We start from the raw sequence: 16,387 nt of genomic DNA, 5'->3' as shown, positions 1-16,387 counted from the left end.
TCCTGATGGACCGTATCCTCCTGCCGGAGGGAAGAACCTCAAAGAGTTTGTGACCCGGGTGGGAGGGATCGGCCACAATCTTACCTGCCCGCCTCAGGGTGCTAGAGGCGAACAGGTCCTGTAGAATTGGCAGATTGCAGCCAATCACCTTCTCGGCAGAACGGATGATACGCTGCAGTCTGCCTTTGTCATTGGCAGTGGCAGCAGCGTACCAGACGGTGATGCAGGAGGTGAGGATGGACTCGATGATGCAGGTGTAGAAGTGCACCATCATTGTCTTTGGCAGGTTGAAGTGATAACAGAGTTCAAAGCAACCTATTCCTGCTAATAAATTCAACTAAAGTCACAGGCTATGGTGTTTTGCATTGCTTAAACTCGAACTTAAGTGGCTAGATTTATGACGCAATCCTGTGTACATTATTCATTTTGTTGTTGAGACAAATGGCTGGTCTTAGACACTAAATGTTGCTAAGTAACATTGTCTGGAAGCTGACATCATCCCTCATACTGAGAGAGGGGTAGGAGGGGCAGATCACGGGCTCGTGGAAGCTCTGCGATACCTCAGAGTCTCTGGCGTGTGGTGGATCTAGAGTGGAGGGCGGTTGAAATGACTCTGCACCCCCACACCACCCACCAAAAAGACAACCTTATTAGGACAAACGTATTATTACTGGTTCCCTTCCACCCTGGTATATTGGCTTTTCCACTGAGGTGAACAAAGTGCACTGACGGCATTCAAAATTGCCACCCTGCTAGGGATTAAATGACCTGTGACCCCCTACTATATTATTACACTGCCCCCTACATAGGGCTACAGGCAGCTGTTCAAGAGAGACACTCACATACATGATAGAGATGTAAGCACATAGGAAACTGATCGTTTTGTATGATAAGCAGTGTGACTGTTTGCCAAATAGATGCGGTCGCCCCCAGACAATCCACCCCACGATCGTTAAGACTACTGCAATTCTGATATAGTCTTCCAGGCACACTGTGTACGGTCTTTTACGAACATCACACTCACCGTTAGCAGCCGAGAAAGGAATAACATATCTGATGTTTTCTTTCAAAATCAGAGGCACAAACATTACATCATTACAATATACAGGCCCCTAAGGGGATCAGACACTGAGTAACTCTGCAGAATGTTGGAATTAGTTTATAGTGTAAATAAAATTCAAAATCCTTCAAAACAAACTCTTACATCAAACTATTGTTGAGAAAAATTAACTGCAGATCACGGCATAATCCTGGTGATGAATAAAAACTCATTGAAGAGCTTGCTGGGCACAACGCCACAAGGACAAAACCACTTAGCAAATTTTTGCCTCATGAATAAATCATTTGGTCGATTGTGCACCCCTTCCCAACTCCACATCCCAACACCACCCACCCCCCTCCCCCCACCATTCACACACACACACACACACACATAGAAACACATATAGAAACACACAGATATTGAAATATATCTCATTGAAATTCAAACCATTTCTGTCTTCTGCTTGCAATTCTGCGTGCCCACCGGCAGCTCCAGAGTCAGACCACATTCAGTGTAAGTTCAGGTTAAGTTAATAAGTCTGTGCTGCACCCATTCAGACACGACTCTCAGATTGGGAGCCAAAAGGTACACATCCAGCTTCGCGAGCCGACATGGTGTGTGTGTGTGTGTGACGTCAGCAGCCTCCCCCCAAATCCCCCACTGCTGCTGGGCTGGGCTGTCTCCTCCATCACCCCATCACTATCATCCACAGTTCAAAACTAAAAGCTAATCTGCTGCCAAATGTGTTTGTGTCTGTGTGTGGCAGCAGAGAGATAGACAGGAAGCACACACACATGCACACAGAGAGAGAAGAGAGAGAGTTTGTGTGTGTGTGTGTGTGTGTGTGTGTGTGTGTGTGTGTGTGTGTGTGTGTGTGTGTGTGTGTGTGCCTGCATTCATAGAGTGTGTAGAGGGGGATGGAGAGGCTCAGAATGGGCAGAGAGAGGTGTGTGAAAAAAAGCCTAAATCTAGTCAAATTTGTCGGCTTAATTATATAATTGACTCATTTTTTTAATGGCTTACAAAAGCGTGTGTCAGAGGTTAGTAGGACTATGCTCCTGATTATGTTAATGCTGCCAATAGGAAAGAGAACACGCTTTTTCTATGAGAGTGAGGTGGGTTTTGATCGTATAATTTAACAGTGAACATTTACATCAAAACATGTCTAATGGTGCAATTAAATCATGGAATATTCTTTTTACCAAATGGTCAAATCAAATAATCCATGTTTGTTCACTCCCTTCCTCCAACTCAGCCTCTTTACCCAGGAGAACGGTTCCTCCTCCACTAGAACAATCCTCTCACAGAGCACTTTCAACTTAGAAGAACAATCCTCTCACAGAGCACTTTCAACTTAGAAGAACAATCCTCTCACAGAGCACTTTCAACTTAGAAGAACAATCCTCTCAGAGCACTTTCAACTTAGAAGAACAATCCTCTCAGAGCACTTTCAACTTAGAAGAACAATCCTCTCAGAGCACTTTCAACTTAGAAGAACAATCCTCTCAGAGCACTTTCAACTTAGAAGAACAATCCTCTCAGAGCACTTTCAACTTAGAAGAACAATCCTCTCACAGAGCACTTTCAACTTATTAGAACAATCCTTAAAACTTAGAAGATTTGACTTCAGAAGCAGGTGAGAATCCAGAGCTGCCATTTTACACTCCCTCTGGATTCAAGCCTTACTGTAATACAGTAGTAGTAGTAGTAGTAGTAGTAGTAGTAGTAGTAATTTCATTCATTTATTAACAAAATTCTAAAATGAATTCACCTTGTTATTTTTTAAACATACCAATATCCCTACATTCGTACTGTGCCATACTATTCAGTGACAGACTCGTTCTAATTTCAAACAGCCTCGGAATACAGTTGCTTTCTCTTAATCCAAGTATCTGTTCGGATCCTAATATAGCCTTCTTGGCTAAGATGAAACTATGGCGCTCAGTGGAGAACTGCAGGACCGCTGTGGGACGTCCCGAGCTAATAGCACAAGGAATTAAACATATCTTTCTGTGTATGACTAAAAACAAATCACAGAGCCAGGATATGGCCACATACTGTATCTAGGTACATCCACACTGTGAAACATCTATCATATATCAAAATGAAACAGTTTACTGGATTTGTGTGGAGGAAATCCACTGAGAACTTTTAATGTACGTGCAGTAGGTTACAAGCACAACAAGCAGACGGACTGACAGATGAGTGACATTCCATGATATTTGCTGTAGTCTCAGCAAATACTAGGAAACAAACGCCAAATGACAGTTGCTGTTATTTCGAGGGGGGACAAACAAATAGGCTAACATCTGTGCTGCCATGCCCCTTTCCCAACTCAGTAGAAAAACAACTAAAGCAACGACCTACCCCAAAGAACCCATCACTCTTAAGGCACATCCTATATCTATTCTACCATGGCTCTTTAGGAGCAATCTTAAGGCACCTCCTATATCTATTCTACCATGGCTCTTTAGAAGCAATCTTAAAAGTGCATGTGTTGGCAAGCAACTTTAAACCATGTTTTGATTGAATGACTGCATGGTGTAGCTTACAGCTTGAATGCCTGATTTCACATAAAGAAGCACCCAGTTGGCTTTTCAGCTGTAGATGCTGTGAGGGCAAAGATAAGCTCAGCAGAGCCTCAGCCTACAGCTCAACAATAGGACAAATATTCATTAAACATTTCAGCTAACCCTGGCACAGAGACACGAATACACCGCATATATTATCACCTTTCAAAAGAGTGATACAATAAAGCTGACTCACCATACAATCATATGCTGAAATTGTCCAACCATTCTGTCATTTCTGGCAAATATGTGCAGCTCTAAATACTGTGTACAGTACATAAAATGTGGGTGTTTTTTAACTGAGAAAATTGAAGGATAAAGGCTGCACACTCTTTTGAAGGCAACATCATGGTTCCTGTATTATTAGGTCAGGTTCCATCCATACTGTTCCATAGTTCCCATTCTTCAGAATAGTTCCTGATTGTGACAAGAGAAAAGCTTTCCCAGATCTTTAATTTTTTTATGTTCTATTCATGGGCAATCTGTGAACACAGTTTCTGAAATGACTACAAAATAATTCCAAACATTTCCTCTGCAAATGTTTCTAATCCTTTAAGGATGTCATCAGGTATGCTTGAACCAGGAATATATTCACTTTGCACACATCTCTACACACAATGACATGTGGTTACATGAAGACGCCATCCTACAGTAGCTCACAGTCAGCACAGATGTGCTCAGCCCCAGCTGAACTCATCCACAGACTGACAGTCTCAGCAACCACAGAGAGGGGGATAGCGCATCACTTACCCCGAGCATCAAAGAATTCGTCGTCAGAGCTGTCTGTAGACTCCTGTGCAATGTTTTCCAGACGCCAGTGGGACGCACTGAGCTTGCGGGACGGTTCTAGAACAGAGGACAAACAGAACAATTACGTACATCTGAATTCTGAGGAAGGGTGAAAGAAAGTTTAAGAGCGCAAAATAAATGTTTTTTTCTTTTCTTTTAATTTTGAGGAGGCTCAATAGGTCGTCTAAGTATGAGAGTCATCAGGCACTGCAATCAATCAATTAATTAATTCATTAAACCCTTCAGTTTTCAGGTTGGGTCATTCAGTCCAAATATTATCAGACTGATTTTTACATGTACACATAAGTGTTAATCATGATTACAATTGTGCTATTAAAATAAATGTCATACCTCACTATTTACACTGAGCACATATTGTATAGTGTTTGTTACTTATTTATACAGTGCAGTAAAGTATAATGGTTGGGTAACACAAAACAACAGGGCATTTATACATTGAAAGTTTCACAATAACAGGAATTAGGGTTAGTAGGGTTAGGGTTAGGGTTAGGGTTAGTGTTAGGATTTGGAAAGGGTTAGAATAGTTATCTATTAAAGAGCTGGCCAAAGCTCCATGTGATATGTGAAATGTCACCATATGTGCAATCTGCTTGATGGATAGCTTGAGAGCACATTCATTTATATCTTTCACTTGCTTCCTAGACATCCCTGCGTGGACTAGGGAGGACTGTTGTTTTGGGCCTACATGTAAAACACTCTTAGTGACTGTCAAAATAAAAGGTTGAATCCTGCATCTGGGAACCTATTACACATTCAATGTCCTGTGTAATTAACTTTAGATAAATTGCCTCAGTGTTAGTGGTTAGAAGATGGACAAGAAAACCAAAGAAGAGAATTGTTTATGTTCTGAATATTCATTCCCCATTGAATCCCTTGCAAGACCAACAATCTCTACAGATGGACAGATAACGGATGGTAGCCTGTTGTATATTTTGCCAATCATCAATTCGCCTCGTGTTTTGTGCATGGAGTGTAAGCCATACAGAAAGTTTTCTCTAAAATGTCCTTCGATGTACAGGGTAGCCGTACTCAAAGACTTCAAAAGCTGCACCAGCATTCCCCTATCTGACAGGCTGCACATTTCAACTCTAAAGGAGCCGCTCAGGGAACTTAGCTGACTTGAGAAAGCAAGCAGAGTGGGTCAGTAAACAATGAAATGAATGGATGGTCGTTTACACATAGCATCATCCTTTGTAGCTCACACCATTGTAACAGTAAGTACTGAAATGGTCTGGCCTTGGGCAGAACTGTAATCAACACAAAGTCCTATGAAATAATGCACTGCTGTTATGAATACTGCTGAATAGATCACCTCTTAATAAATCTATACCATTTACATCAACTACAAACTATGATTGCTGATAGCAGACTGCACATTAAGATGCTGCACAGTAATCAATGTTTGTTTGTCTCCCCAGTTAAAGGCGCAGTATTTAGGGTTATTTATTTGAAGAAATGGAATATAGTATTCATACTTACGTTTTCATTAGTGTATAATCACATGTAACTATGAATCATGATGTTTTTGTTAGCTTAGAATGAGCCCCTTCATATCTACATAGGGAGCGGGTCCTCTTCCACGGAGGCCACCATGTTTCTACAGCAGCCCCGAACAGACAAATCAAAACACTAGGACTAGAGAGGGCCTTTCGGGTTTTTTATGGCACCTGACAGCCACCATAGCTTCTCCTACATGCTTGGAAAGTGAGTATTCAGTTGGGTGCAATCTGCAGTCCTACATACTGTACCTTTCATATTTACCTTATTTTGCCTAGTTTGTTATACTTGCTGAATATGCACTTAAAACCAAATACCGGCAGACTATACACTATTGTTGAAACTGTAGCGGAAGTATATCTAGCTTTACTGCATGGTCATTTTAGACAAATTAAAAATATACTAGGGGTGTGCGTTTTTATTACAGCCAATTCTATGCAATGTTTTGGCACATATCTCGAAGTTAAAGTAACCTGATCATTGTAAAACATTGCATGTGACTTTTGACTTGCCCATAGCCAAATGCTTGGCTAGTTGTTTCTTGTGCCGCTATAATAATGTGCCTCAAATAAAAACACATTTGGTATTCAAGCCTTTAGCCTTTTCTTTACCAGGTTTGACCATTTGTTTTCCCTGCAGGATTGGCTCTTTGAAGATGAGCATCACTAATTGAAATGGAGATGTGTGTCTGTGTGTGTGACAAGAGTATGTGAATGCCCAAACTGTGTGTGCGAGGACTGGTGTGTGTATGTGGATGAATGTGTTTGACAGAAAGATATTGTGTCTCTCTCTCAAACTCTCTCTCTGTGTGTGTGTGTGTGTGTGTGTGTGTGTGTGTGTGTGTGTGTGTGTGTGTGTGTGTGTGTGTGTGTGTGTGTGTGTAAAATGTCCACCGAATTAGAGTTCCATATTGCCTTCCACCGATTTAGCTGAGCCAACGATAAGCCCAGCAGAGGCTTCTGCCCACAAACGCATTTCCCTCATCCCCCCGTTGTAGATACGGCACATCTTCAAAAGGGTGCCAACAATCGGTTCTCCTCTGGCAGAAGCCTTAGCGAGGAAGATGAGAGGAAGATTAGCCCTAACAGCCACAGCCTCGCGTGCTCTTCCTCCTCACAAAGCCCAAATACGAGCCCCACAGAAGCTGCCAAAGGTTTAGGAACAGAAAGAAAAAAATATCACTGGGGTGAGACGATGATGGAAATATGACACATCAGAGGGCTTTTTATGCTCAACTGCCATGGTGCGAATGTGTTGTCCACTTGAGCCTTGTTCTTCGAGTGCCGCAGGGTTGTGGCTCTGACTCACCCTCACACAAACACAGAGGAGTCATCGCCACAGCAGAGAACAGAAGGGGGGAATAGATAGCCAGCATTAAGCTCGGAGAAATAATTGACTTGAGTCTACACGCTACAGTGTATTGAGCCTACTGTGGGTAGGCTGTGAACTCAACCTCAAGCTCAAAGGAGATCTGATTAGGATATCAGAAACCCCCTCTCCCATCTCTGCATCTCCACAGCGCTGAAGGTTTAGTCAGGAGCAGTTTTTTTGTTTGTATGTTTTCTTTTCAAAGACAAAACCCTTTTAGACCTACAATAATGATGCAATAGAATCTGTTTTGCAGCATCCATGAGTCTAGTCTACAAAATCTTTTTCTTTATTTCTTTAATTAAATGATTTAAACAAAATCTAAAACAAATGCAATACCTCCCCAGAAACATACACAATTGTCCTGGAACAATTCTCCCTTTAAATATGGTTTGTTAAATATATTATATGGGGGAGAGCGGTGTTGTGGGAAGGCAATAATGCCTTGTCTAATGAATGTCTAAAGCAGCAGCTCTGTGATATGATCGATCGCATCACCATAGGGGATTCTCCAAAGGCCTCCCGTCTTCTCTTTCTCCTTGACTCGCTCTGAAGGTTCATCCCCCCATCTTCTCTTTCTCCTTGACTCGCTCTGAAGGTTCATCCCCCCATCTTCTCTTTCTCCTTGACTCGCTCTGAAGGTTCATTTTCTGTGTAATAAACTCAGTGCCTCCCAAAAGCTCTGAAATATCCTTGCGGTGGTAACCGGCGGTAACCAGCGGTAAGGGCATTACCTGCTTTGGCTGTTGCCACAAAAATGGTCTACTTCATGTGACCAACAACGAATGTGTGTGACTTTAATGCAATCTTTTGATTTATTGAATAATTCTATTAATTTCACATAATATATTTCATAGATTCCTGACGAGCAACCTAGCGGAGTTCCCTTACTTTCATTGACAAGGCTTATTTTCACCAGACTAGCTTGCTTGTTGTTAAGCTTAATAGTGGGCTATTGCCTAAATTAGGTCAGTTGGACAATTTTAAGCTGTATTGAGATACTAGTGTTTTGATTTAACAGCAGTAACAAACAAAGCGTAAGCTTAGGGAACGGTATTGTAGTGTCTGTGGGTTCTTCAAAGAAGACAACTTGTGAGTGTTTCGTTTCGCTGCAGATGGTGACAGATAACGCTAAACGCTAACATAGGGAACTACAGAGGCATCCAACTGCAATAAACACAGACGAAATGATAACAGGCACACATGCTAACATTAGACACAAGAGAGAGACTTGAGCTAGATTCTAATATGGAACAGAATACACAGAATGAACAGTCTCAGTTCAATGCACAGAGCAGGCCGGGAGCTCCCCACAGTCTTTCACTTATGTAATATGGAAGCTCTGCTAACCCGCTGCATATTACAGTATCGTTACCTGGGTGTCACCAATGATGACAATGGAGGAGGAGGAGGAGGAGGAGGAGAGGCAGGGGCTCGTGTAGTCTCGCAGAATTACACCTCAAATTAAAATGGTTTAAAAAAAGTCACAGAATTGACAAGCACTGCAGCTTGTTTCTAAATCACTAAATGACCAAATGACCTCTGAGATATGTTTCAGGTGTACACTCCTGCTAGACCGCTCAGATATGTTACAGCTGTACACACCTGCTAGACCTCTCAGATATGTTTCAGGTGTACACACCTGCTAGACCTCTCAAATATGTTACAGCTGTACACACCTGCTAGACTGCTCAGATATGTTTCAGCTGTACACACCTGCTAGACCTCTCAGATATGTTTCAGCTGTACACACCTGCTAGACCTCTCAGATATGTTTCAGCTGTACACACCTGCTAGACCTCTCAGATATGTTTCAGCTGTACACACCTGCTAGACCTCTCAGATATGTTTCAGGTGTACACACCTGCTAGACCTCTCAGATATGTTTCAGGTGTACACACCTGATAGACCTCTCAGATCACTGAAGAACAATCTCTTGGGAAAACCTACTGAACATGGCGAAGCAGCCTTCAGCTGCTATGCTGCTAAACTCTGGAACCAACCAACCACAATGTTTGAGAATTCACTCAGCAAATTCTGTCACTTTTGGCCACAACAATCACAACAAACCCTGGCAAGATCCTGGTGGGATCATAATTATGGCCCCACAACAACCACAACAGAGATTAGAGGAAGAAAAACAGAGGAAGAGAAACAGAGAAAACTGCCAGCCTTGAATTTGTGAAAAAAAGCAAGATCGCACATCCTGGAGGGACTGGGTAGTTTGATTGGTTGTTCTGCATGTCAGTCAGCAGGCCCATCCCCAGAAGAGCAGACAGTCAGTGGCTACGTTAACAATGACAACAGGTCTTAACATCAAAAGTCAGGCTTGTGAGAGTTACACAAATCCATCTGTGCCATTGAGGATCTTAAAGCCAAACAGATGACGGCAGCATCCCAGTACTCTTTGCACAGGCTCAAGAGAAGATAAAAGTCAGGCTGTCTGAAGCGGAAATGTCAGCACTAAATCACAGGGGGGTTGTCAGATCACCCTGCTCCACATTTTGTAAAACAGAAGTGCACGTTCTTGATCTCTCTCTCCCTCTCCCTCTCTCCTTCATGCATGAGAGCAAAACTGATTGAAAAGCAATTCCTAAAAGTGCTTATATTTGTCTAGGTCAGAATGACACCCTGGTGCAATGCAAAATGCAAAATGTCGTGGGCTCAGCCAGTGAGCAAGCTCCTGAGAAGCCCAAGACGTCGGTGAAGATAGAGCGATCTCCCAGTGTGCGCTCCTGTACGCGTCTTTAATTAATGAATCCACACCTGCCGCCTCATCCTCTGCCTTCCTTCCGCTCCTCCAGCCTGGCTCTTATTAGAACGCCTCTGAGGATTACACAAGCCATTCCGCTCGGCTCCCTCCCCTGCCTCAACCCCTACGTGGAATGCAGCTGAAGGTATCCCTGGTTCCCAGTGATAAATACACCCAGACAGGCCGAGACTTGCTGGCAACAAAGAAAAAGGAAAAATAGAAGAAAACATCGAGAGAGGAGATTTTAATGAGCTTGGGATTTCACAGCAAACAGCCCGCCATTTGTTTCCATTACTGGCATGACTCGAGGCAAACTGAGTTAGCCGTGAGGCCTCAGTGAAAGTCTCCAGACTATCTCTCCATTACACCACAGCCGTCCTGGAATAAAACAACTGCAGGACACCGAGGGGCAGATGTACTAACACATTAGCACCTGTATTGACCACAACCTGCACCTCAAAACACGACATGGTGTGTACAAACTGACCGCATATTTCTAGAACCGCATTCTGCCTGTCGCAGGAGCGCCCAATGACCCGCTGCGCTTTCACTACTTATGCATTTATGGGAGGGTTGTGGGAAAAGTGGGAGTTTAGGGAAAATAGATTGGAGGAGATGTACACTGAGTGGCTGATTGCATGTTCCGTTGTATGTACAAAAACTGTGGGGAATAGAGTGCTTGCTATGAACATTTTCCACCTTTTAAAAACAGGTGTAATTTAGATTGTGTGTTTGATGCTTGCATAGGGGAAAACTTCCAGGAACAATGAATCAATGAATCAGTTTTGCTCATTTGTGCCATGCTTAAAGAAACCTTTACTTTTGTTCACCTTTTGTCTTGCCATCTCTTCTCCACTTCCCTTTGTGTAGCTGCTACAGCACTGATTGTATTAGTTAGAGCTGCCCCCAGAGGTGTAGTACTTGGGCCCTGTAATATCTAACCTTATTAGCATGTGCATCTATTTCCTGATTGTCAAACTTTTGTTTCCTTTTCTGTCGGCCCGCGGCTCCATGATTCCATTCGATTGCGCTTCCTTTCGTGACTCCTTTCAGTTGTGGGCGCCCCCAAATTACAGTTAGAGGGCGGTGACATGCATTGATTATGTGATCAGCCGCAGGGTGAGTGAATGTTCAATGTTAAATGAAAAGACACGGCATGCGCTTTCTGCAGACTGGCCAAGTCGCATTTTCCACTGTGCTGCAACGTACGAAGAGCTCTTACGTACGAAGGCTCACTGGGGCCTTTTAGTATCAGGTTGTGTTGCGGTAGATGAAGTAAGGGATGAGAGAGGATGGGATTTTTACTGATTGTGTGTGTGTGTGTGTGTGTGTCTGTGTGTCTGTGTGTGTCTGTGTGTGTGTGTGTGTGTGTGTGTGTGTGTGTGTGTGTGTGTGTGTGTCTGTGTGTGTCTGTGTGTGCCTGTGTCTTTGGAGAGGGGTTAAAACACTCTTGGACCCTCAAAGGAACTGAGACACAGACAGCAGAAGTGCCCCTGCTCCCCTCAGGGTGATCCCCTTAAAGAGTTCAGCCTCCAGTTGGGCACCTGCCACCTGACAACAAACTGAATTGCTTGAGCTTCAGCTGCTATTGACACCTAGACCCTTCCTACACATACAGTACGCCTCTGTTGTAACTTTAAGTGTATAGTTTACATTTGACTTTGAGTTAATTATTTGACTACTGATTTAAGTGAAGTTAAGTTAAGCTAAAATGAATTTGTATTGGATGTATTTAAACATGCATAATTGCCTTAGTTGATGTGATTTTGATTGATTGTTTCATTAATACTGTTGTTTGATAATGCGGTAAGTTACGATGTGTTACTACATTTCCCATAGTGCACAGCGAGTTGCACTTCTAGTTAACGGTTTCAACGGTTTGCCTGTACTGTGTGAGTGAAAAAGTGACGAGAGATTCTGCGAGTAAAAGTTCTTCGGTTTTGTACCCAGTTGTGGACCTCTATTTATTTCCTGCTGGCTAGTTAGATTAAATACAACAGCCTCTGTACATCGATCTACAGAAGTTTAAACTGAACTCCTGGCATGGTGATAGTATTTCAGCCACAATGACCATCATGAATTATTTACACAGGAATTTGAAAGGCAAACTAACCACTGACCACAACAGAAGAGATAAGATTGGTAAGGTAAGGTAAGACATAATGTAAGATACAAAATGTCAATGTGTTAAAAGGGGAAAGCCAGAGTCGTTTCAGCCAGAATCATTTCTATGCTCTGATTACAGAGACTGTGACAGAGAATCTGTGCCCATCACTGCATGTATAATAACCATAAACATCACAATGCTGCGCTACACAGCACAGATCAAGCTGACAAGTGCCAGTATAACTTCCTTTATAATATATGTCCATTTCGCTTTTCATTTCCTTCAAGGTAACTTATCTAAAGAGATCACATGCACACAAAGAGCAGGGTGAGACATTTCAGTGATGCCGAGGCCTATTCAATCATACACAGTACATTGGTCCAGTGATGCCAAGGCCTATTCAATCATACACAGTACATTGGTCCAGTGATGCCAAGGCCTATTCAATCATACACAGTACATTGGTCCGCACAGATACATCATTGTATGAAGTTAAGTGCTGCTTTCAAAGGACAGTTTGACATTATTGAAAAATAATGTTTAGACTGATTTAACTATAATGCTGTTTTAAGATTAACAAACCAAGTCCATTTTATTTCTGACCAGTTTAATTTTTCCCCTTTAAAAATGATGATTGATTTGCTGGTAAATTGTCTCCGACTGCCTGTTAACTCTCCTAATTCCTCTTTCCAGCTGGATGATCAGCCTCTGGCCAACGCCCCCCTGTTCATTACTCCGAGGCAGGTGTGGCTGTGGGGACGGCCAGACAGCATCTGCGCTGGCAGACTGAGATGACAGACGTGCCACTCACCCGCTCTGCATCTGGGACCCACGGTGGCAATCAAATGCAGATTAAACTGCTGCCCTCCCCCTCCCCCTCCCCTTCCTCTTCCTCTTCCTCTTCTCCACCTCATGGATGAATTTCCAACCGCACCGTTGCTAAGGGGCTTGACAACAGCCCCCTGGCATTTTCATGTCTATGATGGAAAACCTTATATACTAATCAATAAATCCTGAAATGAACAAATAAATGGACAAAAATTAAACAGAAAGATGAACAAACACAGAAAGACAGACAAAGAGACAGACAGACAGACAGACACGGAGAGAGAGAGAGAGAGAGAGTGAGAGAGAAAGAGACCGATCCTAAGCAGGTCTTCAAATAGCCGTGGCCCAGACTGTCTGCTCTTGCATTCTCAGCTCATGCAGTGCCTATATAACAGGCCCCGGCAGACACAGAGCTGCGCGCTGACTGACCCGCTCGCTCTCCCTGATGCCGGGGAGGTGCTCGCGCCTGACCCCTGGCGCCCAAGGGGTTCAGCCTCCTTGCTAGAACACTCACCTCTCAACCCCAAAGCTGGATGTTCAATCCCAAGAGGGGGGGACTGTGCCTCGCTCTTCTCACACGGCACATAAATGGGCCGACCCGGACAGTGATGGTGCACTCAGTCACGGCGCAAAAAGAAACCTTTCACTCGCCTCAAACCAAACTACCAAAGTCAACTGAGCTAGATAGCAACTTCGTGATTCGTTTGCTAATTAGTACCTTTAAGAGTAAGCCAGCAATTATCACCATTAAATCACCCACCAAAACCACACACACACACACACACACACACACACACACACACACACACACTGTGTGACTATCACTAAGGCCGGCGTGTGCTTACTGACCCTTGAAATGGATCATGTAATCCTTTTCTACTTGAACTGATTACATGTATTTCACGTTCTATTTGCTGTCTCTTTTTATTTGTAAAATCCCAGTAAAAATGTCCAGCAAGCAGAGCCAGCAATGCCTAAGGCTGAGTGAGGTCTCAAAAAAAAAAGTCCTCTGTATGCTATGTGGCCATTTTACAGCAGTGAGCCAGAGATCAGCCTTGTTAAAATGAGAATAGGCATGTGAAAGCGTAGCCCCCAGGGTCCTGTCACAGCTGAAATGAGCAGTACCTATCCACAACGACACAGTTTCCCCCGTAGCGTGCATGCTTAGAGTACTTTATTTGTGCCGTGTTTGTGCAGCTGCCTTTCCCACTGATTATGTGCCATTCAGCCGCCTGCGTGAATCGCTTTCATTCACCGATCAAATCAGGCTGAATTGTACGGGGTACGTCCACACTCTCGAGGCTAATCTGTGGAACACCAACAGAGCAGGGCTGCATCAATGACAGCTATAATTCATGTTGTTACTGTGTGATTTCATGAACGTTGGGTTTGGAGAATCACACAATCCAAATCGGTCAGCAGCACAGTTGTGTGTGTGTGCATCTATGAGGAGATGTTAATGAACATTTCAGTGAGTGGTGGGGCTACAGGACAGAGGGTGAGCGAGCTCAACAGGTGAGCCTCTCAGAGAACTGAATGGGTAGTGCTGGTGGCACGGTGGTCAGTGTCGCTGTCTTGTGAGCGGATGATCCAGCTGCACGTTGGTCAGTGTCGCTGTCTTCTTAAGTGATGGATCCAAGTTTGTTTACCGGCCACTGCAGGATGCGTAAGTAAGACGTTTTGGATAAAAGTGTTTGGTAAATCCCGGACCTTTAGAACTGCCACAACATGTGCTTGTAGTGCCACAGAATGGTCCAGAATCTTACAGAAGTTAAAGAAATAGAATGTCTGATTCTGGCAGTGTCAGTCACAGTTTTACACTGTATGAAATTACCAAGCCCATACAGCTCCAAAAACAGCTGTGCCACAAGGTGAAAAAACATTCAGTAGCTTTCAGTGTACGCTCCAGGAGTACAACTACAAAGGTTTTCAGAGAATGGCAATCACAAATGCACTTCTATTCACAGCTGTGGAACTGAATTAAAGCAGATTAAGTCAAGTGAGAGTCAATCGGCACCGTGTGCACCAGTCAGCTTTCGCCTGGTTAACCATATTCACAACTCACTGGTCTCCCTCAGCACTGCTGCCAGGAGACCATCTCTGTCCTGATAACAGGATGTACTGAGCCACAGCAGCCCAGAGAAGCAGTGACATGCCCTTTTCACTGAGTGGGAAGGATTCCACACGCCCCCATAACAGAGTCTGTGGGTCTAGCCTACTGCTGAAGACAGGAGGGCAAAGGGAAGAAGGAAAGAGGGGTGAGAGTGTGAATTTGCATTACCATAAGTGAATTACTTGCAGAATGAAATGAAAGATGTGAATCAGAAGCACAAAACCCGTTGACAATGGCAGTCAGCGGTCACACCTTTTTTTTTTTAGAAGTCATTATCAAGAAATGTCAGACCTCTGAGCTTTGAGATGGCTCAGTCAATTCCACGGAACTTTCTGCAGCATTCTGAGGTGTCATATAAGTAGAGTTAAAACATAGAGACATATACTCCTATCTTTTAATCATATATCATGTTTTTAGTCTTCTTTAGTTTCCTTATCGTCTATGCTAAAACAAAGAAATTACAGGACAGAAGGTCATACTGAACCCTGTTTGTTGTCGTTTCAACACGATTATATGTATTTCACTGTGTTAAAGTTCATTTGTAAAAATGCTAATGTGTTTAATTATGTAATGGATACCTAGAGTCTGTCCAGTCTCCACTGTTCAACAGGCTGCATGGCCATCCCATTACATCTCCACAACACACCACATCCCTGCCACTGGGATGGAACACACTGAGGCAATGGAATGTAGGGATTGGTGAAATGGAACACTCCCTGCCAGCTCTGTCCACCTAGGAAACACTGAAGCCACACACTCTGCACCCAACTCCACATAGCCTACCTACACAGTAATAACCTATGCAGAGTTAGTATGTTCCCAATGCTGTGTTTGGATATGAGCAGAATTAGCATGTTCCCAATGCTGTGTTTGGATATGAGCAGAGTTAGCATGTTCCCAATGCTGTGTTTGGACATGAGCAGGGTTTGTGAGTTGATACTCCAGGTCTAATTAAATTAGTAAAATCATAGGATTGTGCCGTTGGCTGGATGTTGGCAGCTTGGAGCTGTCTACATCCCAGAGACATCCCAGAGAAGGTGGAGTGATGAAGAAGAAGGTGGAGTGATGAAGAAGCCATGTCTACTGTCGAAACCTAATAGAGCTGTAAAGCACAGTGAGAGGCAAGGATAGAAAAAGAACACTCACACACACACACACACACACACACACACACACACTCACACCCTCAATGTCTCACTTACACACACACACGCACACTTACACCCTCAATGTCTCACTTACACACACACACACACACGCACACCCACACACACACACACACACACACACGCACACTTAC

General features: G+C 43.5%; 1 protein-coding gene across 1 annotated transcript in view; it reads right to left on the bottom strand.

Annotated features, from left to right (window-relative positions):
• The window catches only part of LOC122129119 (membrane-associated phosphatidylinositol transfer protein 3-like), a 44,420-nt gene that overhangs the window by 20,173 nt on the left and 7,860 nt on the right, over positions 1 to 16,387 (bottom strand). The window contains exon 3 of the mRNA XM_042704163.1: positions 4,363 to 4,458. Within this exon, the coding sequence (XP_042560097.1) occupies positions 4,363 to 4,458 (96 nt within the window). The remainder of the gene's footprint in view (positions 1 to 4,362; positions 4,459 to 16,387) is intronic.

This window comes from Clupea harengus, unplaced genomic scaffold (assembly GCF_900700415.2).
Source record: "Clupea harengus unplaced genomic scaffold, Ch_v2.0.2, whole genome shotgun sequence".
Lineage (NCBI taxonomy): Eukaryota > Metazoa > Chordata > Actinopteri > Clupeiformes > Clupeidae > Clupea > Clupea harengus.
The sequence above is the reverse complement of the archived record's forward strand: the minus strand, read 5'-3'. Positions and strand labels throughout refer to the sequence as shown.